The sequence below is a fragment of the Astyanax mexicanus genome, chromosome 5 (genome assembly GCF_023375975.1).
Source record: "Astyanax mexicanus isolate ESR-SI-001 chromosome 5, AstMex3_surface, whole genome shotgun sequence".
Classification (NCBI taxonomy): domain Eukaryota; kingdom Metazoa; phylum Chordata; class Actinopteri; order Characiformes; family Acestrorhamphidae; genus Astyanax; species Astyanax mexicanus.
The window spans coordinates 6,070,766-6,082,710 of NC_064412.1; the positions used below are offsets into that span (position 1 = coordinate 6,070,766).

Consider the following 11,945-nt stretch of genomic DNA (forward strand, 5'->3'; position numbering starts at 1 on the left):
AAGACTTTGACTCAGACTTTGAAGAATCTAAAAATATAAAACATATTCTGGATTGTTTAACACTTTTGTTTTAACTAAATAGTTCTACTAAATAATGTTTTTCTTCATGATTTGGATGCCACTTGTTTTGACACAAATTTAAAAATAATGAAAAAGCACTGAATTTAGGATGTTTCCAGGATGTTGACTGGTACTGTATATACCTGATTGATTATAAAATGTAAATGTTATTATTTAAGTATGGTACTGAAAATAAGTATTTAGGTTTTTTTTTCAAAGCAACAACTAATATTTAAAACCTGTAAAATGCTGCTTGGCACAACCCTAATTAAGCTCTTGTATTATATTTTTTAGCAAAGTAGTATTTTCTTGTCTATAGCTGAATATATCAGGGGAGTTTGTGTAAATACAGGTTTAATCTTTTAAGTGCTTTCTGTCTGAAGGTGGTCTCTTGGGTAGTTTTTTTATGCTCTCTCTTTTCTCACCCCCAGGATCTACAACTTTATCTTTCCAACCTGGCCAATCAGATTGACCGGGAGACTAGCACTTCTGAAATCCCATTAGTCGTCATTCTGGACGATGTACATGATGCTGCATCCATCAGTGAATTAGTCAATGGTGCTTTAACTTGTAAATATCATAAATGGTGAGTTAAACCAGAGTGAAATCTGCATGTGTAAATACATAGTATATTCTTACATCAATATCTTTGATTAACACTTATTTTTAATCTATTTTTTTTTTGCAGTCCATACATTATAGGCACAACCAATCAGCCAGTGAAGATGACCCCCAACCACAGCCTGCACCTCAGCTTCAGGTGGGTGTGTCTGTTTAACACTTTTAGGGTTAGACACCTTTTTCTTTGCAATTGACATCATGGACCCTAGCTTACACCTTGCACAATGTGTGTAAAGAAGCTCATTGCTATCTTAGGGCGTTTTTTTTAACACCAGCACTGTTTGGTTCGGTTAAAACGAACTCTGGTCCGTTTGTAACTTTAGTGCAGTTCGATTGAGCAGGTGTGAAAACAGTAATCACACTCTGGTGTGGATTAAAAGACCTAGAGGAGGTGGTCTCGATCGGGTCCCAAGTGAACTCTGGAGCGGATTAATTTGGTGAGAACGTAATCCGGCCTCAACCCAACCCAGATATTAAATATAGTCCATTTATTTGAGCTAAACTGCTGATAAAGCGCAGTTTAATCTGATATATCAGCCAGATAACGCTAATTACCACAGCTATTAACAAACACTGTGTCCACAGCCGCGTGACTCGGTTAACTATGTTTACATCTGCGCTGCACGTCCAAACACTGTGTTTAAAAGAGAAGCGCTTCAGTGTTCTGACCAATCAGAGAACACAGCCTGCTCGCATGGTTTATTGGTGCGCATTTTGGTGCGTTTACATTTATGTCTGTTTGAAACCAAACCAAACAGAGAGAGAAAACGCTACAAGTTCATCAACTGATTCGGACCAGAAAAAGGAACTACAGGTGTAAAAATGCCCTAACTCCCCGCCAATAGTCTATTTTTAAGCCCTCTAAATTTGTTGTTTAATATAACCCCAGTGAAGCAAATTGTGTCAAAAACAATGCCTTGTCTATACAGCTTAATTACTCAGGAAAGGAGGTGAAAAACAAAAAATGAGAAAAAACACACAAAAATAGGATGGGGTTCTAAAACACACAACTAAAATCGTATTTTTTGGTTAATTTCATTGCTAAAAGATTATTTTTTTCCAGTAAACCAATAAACAAACCCTTATTGACCAACAAATATTAAATCTCACTAATGAAAAGATGTAAGATAATGGAGATTAAATGGTTAGAATAGATAATGTATATAATGTAATGACAGCTTCCTAACTGTTCCCCACTTGAGTTTTCATTAAAATAATATATTATTTTATAAATATGCTTTTCTCTCCGTTTTCTCTCAGGATGGTTATGTTCTCCAATAACGTGGAGCCAGCTAACGGCTTCCTAGTGCGCTACCTGCGCAGGAAGCTAAAGGAAGCAGAGGACCAGAGGAGCCTGACTAATGAGGATCTTCTGAGGGTGCTGGATTGGGTACCTAAGCTCTGGTACCACCTCCACACATTCCTGGAGAAGCACAGCACTTCAGACTTTCTCATAGGTAAGATTAAGCCCATATTTTAAGCGATCAATGTGCAAGCTGTCAACTGTGCACCATGCAGCTTGATTTAGGGTGTGTCAGTGTGTCTTTGCTATCGTAACGGCAGGAAAAGTAAAATTTTTATAATAATATCTTCTTGTTTTGGAAATCAGTGGATAAGAATAGAGTACATGTGTGTTCTTCTGCTGTTGGTTTGTAGGCCCGTGTTTCTTCCTGTCCTGTCCGGTGACGGTAGAGGAGTTCCGTTCCTGGTTCATTGACCTGTGGAACCATTCTATCATCCCTTACCTGCAGGAGGGGGCAAAGGATGGCATCAAGGTGTGTCAGATTTACCTGCCATAGATAGTTTTGTAGATGCTACAATAAATGTCACAGAACTGTAGTGAAATCGGGTATTTTCTTTACTAACTAACTTTCTTATTTTGGTGCTTTTTTTAATAAAAAAAAATGTAATATCATTGAAAAGTTACTTTATTTCAGTAATTCAGTTTAAAATGTGAAACTCATATATTATATAGACGTATTAAACACAGAGTGATCTATTTAAGCGTTTATTTCTTTTATTGTTGATTATGATTATGACTTACAGCCAATGAAAAGATAAGTCCAGTTAGTACTTTTTGGCAGTGTGGGCAGTGTGCCAAGTCCTGCTGGAAAATGAAATCTGCATCTCCATATAAGTTGTTATCAGCAGAGGGAAGCATGAAGTTCTGTAAGATTTTGCGGGAAAACAAAACTGCACTGACTTTAGACTTGATAATAAAACACAGTGGATCAACACCAGCAGATGACATGTCTCTTTATCCAAACCATCACTGATCATCAGTAAATTTTACATTTCATTTGTAAATCAAGGGAGCAGAGTCTGGAGGAAGAGTGGAGAGACACACACAGTCCAAACTGCTCGAGGTCTAGTGTGAAGTTTCCATCTCTTTTTGTCTTAGACAGAACATGCAGGATAAAGAAAATTAGGTTTTATTAGGGGTTTGGGGATTTATATGAGTTTAACATTTTGAACTGAATTACTGAATTAAATTTTTGAGGTGCACTAGTATATATACAATAAAAGTGAAATGATTAATATATGATTATTTGTTGTGGCATTCGTTTGTTTTTAGTAATTGTTTGTCCAATGATATCAAGTGCCTTCCTGAAAGAAAAACACAGCACTGATATTACGTTACAGAAAAGGCTGCGCTAATCATGTATTTTGTTAATAAACTCTTCTGGTGCTGTAGGTTCACGGTCAGAAGGCCGTGTGGGAGGATCCAGTGGAGTGGGTTCGGGATTCTCTACCTTGGCCCTCTGCTCAACAGGACCAGGCCAAGCTCTTCCACCTGCCTCCCCCCAGCACAGGTCCAGCCAGCCCCAGCCAACCCGGCGAGGAGAAGCCCCACAAAGAGACACCGCCCAGCTCCATGGAGTCCGACCCCCTGGTTTGTACTTCACATAATAAATGCTTAAAGAAAGTAAATAAAATAAGGAACTTCATAAACTAAACAATTAATATTAAATGGTAAGGGCATTAGAATAACAAGCAAACAATATAAGATTTAATTTATTAGAAATAATAAAAAAAATAAAAAAAAATCCACAATCAAAGTATAAGTGGACAGGCTAAACTATAAAATGTAAAGCAATAAAACAAAAGGGATAAATATTTAGAATAATAAAAATAAACACAAAAAAAAGAGGACAAGTTGCTAAAATAGCATATTATAAAAAAGTAAGTGATGGACTTAAAATGAAAGAAGACAGAATAAATGAAAAGACAAAATAAATGAAATAAAAAGGTAAAAGGCCAAAATAAAAAAAGAATTAAATAAATAAACTAATAAAGGCTAAACGGTAAAACAGAAATTGTGATAAAAAAAGACAAAATAAATAAAACAAAACAAAAAAATGAAGGTCTGAAGGTGGTTAGCCTTTCTTGCTCCTTAATACAAAGTTATTTGTATATTGTAAATTATATTTACCTAATACTAATAAGAATTTATTTTAGTTCAATCTTTGATGCTCAACAAATGCTCGTTATTAAAATCAGGACTTGTTGGGTTATTGACTTCTGGTGAGATTTGGTACCAACTCCTGTATTATTTAATACCGCAATATATATTGCACACAACACAATATCACATTTTTGCCATTTTTTCCCAATATCATGCAGCCGTAGTATACAAACAGTGGGTCACAAAAACACTGAATTTGCTTTTTAAAAAAATTGAAGTATAAAAGTATAGACATATAAAAAACACATATAAACCAGGCCATTTGTGATGCACCTTTTTTTCTGCACCTAACTCTCCTCTGCCTTTCTGTTTCCTCTCTTTCCTGCTTCCAGATGGCGATGCTGTTAAAACTGCAGGAGGCGGCCAATTACATCGAATCACCAGAGAAAGAGACTGACCCCAAACTGCCCACACTTTGAACAGCCAGTATAAACTGAGCCCTCCTCGGCCTTTCTTTTTCCCCTCCATCTCTCTCCGAAAGGGGTTCTTTCTCCACGTACGCTCGTTGAGGTCCTCACCTCTCACCTCCAAACCCTGAAATTCACCTGTTCATGATCTGAACTGCTCAGAAGATCCTGTACTGTGCTGACAGAACTCATAAAAACTCATCGGGTTTCCTGTTTTTCTTTTGTTTGTTTTATTGTTTGTTCGTTTGATATGTTCATCATCTCATTTTGCTCGTTTCTCTCGGTTATTAATAATAATAATAATAATAACAATAATGCTGAACTTGCATCACAGGATCCTTACTAAGAAACATTGGTACTTTGTTACGAACATAAAAAGAACATATGTATGTTATATATAAATATCTATATATATATACATATACATAAACATGCTTATACAGTATCTGCAGATCATACATATTATATACGCTTATATAAATATATATAAAAAAAAAAAACAGTTTACACACAGCAGCATAGTTATAGCTATGTATTTTGTTTTATTTGATTTGATTTTATTTTTTTATTTATTTTTTATTTTTTTTTACGGGAGCCCTTACTGTTCCACTGCTGCCCACAATACTACTCAAGAAAAAAAAACAGGTGCTAATTGCTGTTTGCTAGCATGCGCAAAAATACATTCGCCTCACACTCAGCTTCAGAATCAAGGACATCTTTTTCTCTCTCTCTCTCTCTCTCTCTGTCTCTCTCTGTCTCTCTTTCTCTCTCTCTCTCTCTCTCTCTCTCTCTGTCTTTTTCACTCTCTCTCTCTCTCTCTCTGTCTCTCTTTCACTCTCTCTCTCTCTCTGTCTTTTTCACTCTCTCTTTCACTCTCTCTCTCTGTCTCTCTTTCACTCTCTCTCTTTCACTCTCTCTCTCTCTCTGTCTCTCTCTCTGTCTCTCTCTGCCTCTCTCTCTCTTTCTCTGCCTCTCTCTTTCTTTCACTCTCTCTCTTTCACTCTCTCTCTTTCTCTCTGTCTCTCTCTCTGTCTCTCTCTCTCTGTCTCTTTCACTCTCTCTCTCTCTGTCTCTCTCTGTGTCTCTCTCTGCCTCTCTCTCTTTCACTCTCTCTTTCTCTCTCTGCCTCTCGCTCTCTTTCACTCTCTCTCTCTTTCACTCTCTCTCTTTCTCTCTCTCTCTGTCTCTCTCTCTCTGTTTCTTTCACTCTCTCTCTCTGCCTCTCTCTCTCTTTCACTCTCTCTTTCACTCTCTCTCTCTTTCTCTCTCTCTCTCTCTCTGTCTCTCTCTCTGTGTTTCTTTCACTCTCTCTCTGTCTCTCTCTCTCTCTTTCTCTCTATCACTCTCTCTTTTTCTCTGCAGTCGTCCGCAGCGATATGGCTAGTCTAGGAATACGTCTGCCTGGGAACACGTTTCATAAAACAGTATATATTCTACCCATAACTTAGTCTGCATGTGAAAAAAAAAGCGTATGAAATGAAAAATAAGGAACCTCAGAGACCTTTTAACCTTTTAGCTCACGCACAGCGCAGTTACCTTTCTTCTCTAGCCGAATTTCTTTGAGTCGGACTCTAGAATGCCTTAAAAACAGCAGTGCACTGCAAACTGCACCATTCTGTGCCCCCGTTTCCACTGTAGGGGGCAGCGTTCATCCGAAAACTGACAGTGCTGCATTTCTGACAGTCTAAGAGTGGGACGGGTGGGATCAGTCAGTGACTGCACGTATCTGTACACAGTGAAGAAGTGAAGAGCAGGAGGCGTTCAGACACGAGTCCAGCAGTTATCAGTAGAGGTTATCGCCATACAGCTTTGGAAACGGCATATAGTTTCTGTGGACTGTTCTTTTTACCGTGACGATATTGTAGGTACATTTTATTTGGCTTTGAAGCTGATCTCAGCTCAGGGGGTTAGTAATCTCAGGCATTCTCAACTACTACGGTTATTTAGTACTGCTGTTAATAATAGTAGTAATAGTAGTACTGGTACCACAACTCAGTCAGTTCTCAGTCAGTCTGTTCTAGTTTGTAGCGTAATATGGTGCAAATATCTTAAATATCTTATCTTATCTTAAGTGCAAAAACCAAAAAAAAAAAAAAAACTCTCTCAACTTTTTTTTTTTTTTTTTAAGACCTGCTCACTTTCAGATCAGCCATGTGTTCAGAGTGGGAGAGAAACTACTACCCCTTACGTATTAAATAGGGAAGAAAAAGGATTGTTTAGGATTGTTCTTGATTAATTCAATATTATCTTATTGTTTTCTTATTTGGTGCTATTAAATATACTATAAAACTTCCATACACTGTAAAGAAAGGAGTGCTTTGTCCTTCGTGTGGTAAGATTAATAAATTTAAACTGGGTTTACAGTATTTAACTCCATTCAAAAAATTTAAAATAATAATAAATACTTGTGTTTTATAAACCCAGTTCAATTCTTTTAATCTCACCACATGAAGAGATTTTTTTATTTATTTTTTTTTTATTTATTTTTCTCTTTTCTTTTTTTTTTTTTTTTTTACAGTGCAATAGGAAAACGACCAATGACTAATTTTCCTGCAGTTGTCTTACAGTGACAGTAGATACATATACATATATATATATATATATACATATATATAGGTGCTTGATCACAATGAAATAGCCTTACGATCTCACAGCTTACTACAAGGGCATCTCTTCATGATTGAAGTACCGGTACCTAAAACATACCTAAAAAAAGATCAAAAAAGCGAATAATCGTATATTTACATACTTACTTACTTACTTACAGTACTTGCGGTAAACCTTAAACAACCTCTTTTTACTCTCCCTACTTTCATTCTTTATTCTTTATTCTTTTTTTTTTACTTTTATGATTTCAGCACGTCTCACAGCATCGTTCTATTCTACTCATCTGTAGTAACTGTAGTAACTGTAAATGCACTTTTTTTCTAGTGAAAGCATTAAAAATGCATATCAGTATCAGTATTTTTCTGGAAAAAGTTGCTGCATGCAGTTCTATAGAGGATCGGACTTTAAAAACTAAAAAAAGTCTACACTAAAAGCAGTGGTAAAATGTGGAATTGCTTCAAAGAAAGCAGTGGTGGATCAGTAATTTCTCCTCATCTGTACCTAGAAATAAAAAAATAAAAAAAGCACATCCAAACCCGAATGTGTATCCGCGTGTAGAGAGCCGAGCTGACGTAAGAAATTAAGAAGTTGCATCGTCTTGTTCAGTTACGCATTTATTTAACCTGCCTCACTCACAGACATTGTATTCTGTCATTGCTGTCATTATCATCGTCCAGTATGTAAATAAAATATGTCACGTGTCGCATACGACAGAAAAGGAAAAAGGGTCCTAAAGTGATCAGGGTTTATCTTAAAGATCAGATCAGTCAAACTAAATGCAACTAATACAAAACATAAGAATTAAAAAATAAGAAGTAAAAAAAAAAAAGTTAAACAGAATGGTGTAGCTAGGGTTTCCTCGTGTTCTCACACAGTAAAACACGTAAGACTCTTATTCTGAAGTTTCTTTGCACTGCTCCTTCCAAACCGCTGTGTGAGATTTCCATTTAATTTAGCATTAATTGCATTCCTCAAGAGAGACGTATGGCAGTGCACTAATGGCTCTGTTAGCCTGACCTGTTTAATGGGACTGCAGCATTAGTTGCATTTTTTCATCCCTTTTTGAGTCTGATTATACAGTACAGGCCAAAAATTAGGACACACCTTCTCTTTATCAATGCGTTTTCTTTATTTTCATAACTATTTACATTGTAGATTCTCAATGAAGCATCAAAACTATGAATGAACACATGTGGAGTTTTATGTACTTAACAAAAAAAGGTGAAACAATATTATCTTCTAGTTTCTTTAAAATAGCCCCCCTTTGCTCTGATTTCTGCTTTGCACACTCTTGGCATCATTCTCTCAATGATCTTCAAGAGGTGCTCACCTGAAAATTCCAACAGTTTTCCAGCAGTCTTGAAGGAAGGAGTTCCCAGAGGTGTTTATTAGCACTTGTTGCCCCTTTGCCTTCTTCACTCTGTGCTCCAGCTCACCCCAAACCACCTGGATTGGGTTCAGGTCCGGTGACTGTGGAGGACAGCTCATTTTTTTTGTTAAGTACATAAAACTCCACATGTGTTCATTCATAGTTTTGATGCTTTAGTGAGAATCTACAATGTAAATAGTCATGAAAATAAAGAAAACGCATTGAAAAAGAGAAGGTGTGTCCAAACAGGCCCATTTGGCCTGTGCTGAACATCAATCAATGTTATAAGGGTAGATTGGACTTGAATACATTACTAAAAATTGGAATTTTTTAAACTACAGCTCTGAAAATATGGCCTAAGCTAAAACTGTACTGTCTATCGTTGATGTGACGGATAAAAAAAGAGTTTGCATTTTAGTACCTCCTTTATAACAGGTTATTACTGTTTGGAAATGGCTCCAGTGTGGGGTCAGGTGTTGGTAACAGAAGCCATTGTGCTCGGCCTGCATCACGTCCCCGGTTACTGTGCCTGTAACTCTGTGATGGCTGTGTGTTGTGTTGTGCTGTGTCTCGTAACAGGACTATTCAACAACTTGCTGTTTGAGGATCGTGAGAGGGGGCGGGGTGGTGATATGACTGGTGATTTCAGTATCAGTAAAGCTAGCTTTATTTTATTTTTTTATTTTTTTCGCTCTTACTTTCCTTTCTTTCTTTCTTACTTCCCTTTTTCCTCTTTTGAATGTTCTGAACTGCAGTATGTAGTTTGTGGAAGCTAAACTACAACATGACCTACACACTATATGGCAAATTATATAATGATATATAAATTGGGGAGCGTCAATGGTATGGGTGTATTTTCCGGGGGAGGTTTTTTTTTTTTTTTTTTTCTGCTAAAATTGCAGGCGGTAAAATCCAAATCACCAGTGTTACTGTTGAATTCCTACAGAATTGCATTTAAGCCATGGAGTTTAGTTAAATGTAAGAAAATGCTGATGATGGCAGTACTGAAGTGCTGGAGTACTGAAGATGACCTGAGTTATGAACAGTTATTGTGTGTTGCGTTGTGTTAATCAAATTACACAGAAAAGTGGCTTAATTAAGTATTTCCTTCATGTTTTATTATATACTTCGGTACATCTCAAAAAAATGAGAATATCATTGAAAAGTTACTTTATTTTTAGTAATTCAGTTCAAAACGTGAAACTCATATATTATATAGATGTATTACACACAGAGTGATCTATTTTAAGTGGGTTTTTTTTTTTTTTTTTTGCTGATGATTTTGGCTTACAGCCAATGAAAACCAATGAAAAATCAGTGTCTCAAATATTTAAATATTATATAAGACCAATTGGTACTTTTGGCAGTGTGGGCAGTGTTGTCCAAAAAATGGAAATGAAAAATTAAATCTCTGAGTGCTGAAAAATCTCCTGGTAGACACAAAACTCATTTTGGACTTTCATTTTCCAGCAGGACTTGTCACACTGACCACACTGCCAAAAGTAACAATTGATCTTATATAATATTCAAATTTTCCGAGACACTGATTTTTTTGGCTGTAAGCCATAATAATCAACAATAAAAGAAATAAACACTTAAAATAGATCACTCTGTGTTTAATACATCTATATAATATATGAGTTTCACATTTTTAACTGAATTACTGAAATAAAGTAACTTTTTCTTTTTTGAGATGCACTAGTATATAGTTTATTTTAGCCGCGACACACGCAGAAGAAGACCACAAGAAGTTGTTGAACAGTCCCCAAACATCACGCGATGCTTGTTAAGAAAAAAAATAAATAAATAAAGATATACTATTAAAGGTATGGTATCTAATGTAACTTGCAATGTGCAATAGACATGTATTGGGTTTCTAAATGTTGTAAAAGCATGTCACCTTGATGTGAAGCAGAATTTGGAAACGTCTGGCCGTTTTAACAGGATATAACTTTCTTATCTGTAATTTTTTCCCCCCAGATGATCATTTGTACAAGTTAATTTGCATTTCTTTTGTACAGAAAGTCATAATTGTATACATTGTAAATAGCCAAGTCATTTGCGACAACAATCGTTTAGGATAAGAAAACCTAGTAGAGAAATGTGGTTTGTAAAGGGAAAATTGTGCTTTTTCTGTTTGCGTGGCCCTATGAACCTGTGGGGAACTGGCATGCTTCCGGAGGTTTCTGCTTAAACACCAATCCAATGTTGTCCATTTATCATAATAAAACCACATCATTCTTTTAATACTCCTGTTTTTTTCTCAGTCTTTTCAGTACTTCTGACGTTTCTCAACTTTGCAGTTCTGTTCTCTTATATTGATATTAGAAATGTCAATCAATCAATCAATAAATCAACCTTTATTTCCACTTGGTAATGCATTGAGGGTAACCTTCATTTTTAATGCAGCTGAGCATTTACAAAATTGAAGGGACTGAAAAATAAGTTTAAATTTTAAAAAACAGCAAACAATATAAGATTTAATTAGGAAGAAATAAATAATTCAGATTAAAAGGATATGCAGACAGGCTAAAATGTAAAGCAATAAAATAAAGAAATTAAAATGATCAAATATAAGCACAATTAACTAAAATAACATAAAAAACGTAAATTATGGAACTAAAATAAAGTTAAAAAAGTATAAAAAAAATAAAAGGACAAAATAAATGAAATAAAAAGATAAACTATATAACTAAACTATATAACTATCATTTTAGGACCATTTGTTAGCGACGAGCTAGCTAGCCGTAACATGTTATTGTGGACAGAACTAAAACTAGCGACAAGCTAGCCAACCTTAGCGACGAGCTAGCTAACCATAGCAACGAGCTAACTAAAATACTAATGTTATCAGGTACAGAACTAAAGCTAGCTACAAGCTGGCTAATTTTAGTGACAAGCTATCTAAAATATTAATGTTACCTGGGATAGTACTGAAGCTAGCGACAAGCTAGCTAACCTTAGTGATGAGAAAGCTAAACTTACTGACAAGCTAGCTAAAATACTAATGCAACAGAGGAGAAACCTACTGTTAGTGAGGAGCTGGCTTAAATACTAATGCTACTGGGGAGAGAACTACCAGTAGTGATGAGCTAGTTAACCTTAGTGACAAGCTAGCTAAAATGCTAATGCCACCGGGAGAGAACTACCACTAGCGATGAGTTAGCTGTCCTTAGTGATGAGCTGTAAAAAGTAATTTTTTTTTTTTTACATTTTATAATGTAGGTAGGAGTGTTTAATAGAGTGGAGGACAGTGAGTGATTAAACAGTGTTTAATAACTCCAGCAGCACTGCTGCTGTATCTGATCCACTCACTGTCCCAGCTCAACACACACCAACACCTCATACACCACCATACACCATGCTAATCAGTGCTAATTTGTGTCACTGCAGTGCTGAGAATAATAATGACCCA

The 11,945-nt window shown here is 35.9% G+C and overlaps 1 protein-coding gene across 5 annotated transcripts in view; it reads left to right on the forward strand.

Annotated features, from left to right (window-relative positions):
- The window catches only part of nav1b (neuron navigator 1b), a 191,464-nt gene extending 180,685 nt beyond the window's left edge, over positions 1 to 10,779 (forward strand). For all 5 annotated transcript variants that reach the window (XM_049479436.1, XM_049479437.1, XM_049479438.1 and 2 more), the window contains 6 exons: positions 492 to 646; positions 749 to 820; positions 1,942 to 2,138; positions 2,338 to 2,456; positions 3,377 to 3,574; positions 4,480 to 10,779. In XM_049479436.1, coding sequence (XP_049335393.1) covers positions 492 to 646; positions 749 to 820; positions 1,942 to 2,138; positions 2,338 to 2,456; positions 3,377 to 3,574; positions 4,480 to 4,566 — 828 coding nt within the window. In that variant the 3' untranslated portion in view covers positions 4,567 to 10,779. The remainder of the gene's footprint in view (positions 1 to 491; positions 647 to 748; positions 821 to 1,941; positions 2,139 to 2,337; positions 2,457 to 3,376; positions 3,575 to 4,479) is intronic.
- The last annotated feature ends 1,166 nt before the right edge of the window (positions 10,780 to 11,945 follow it).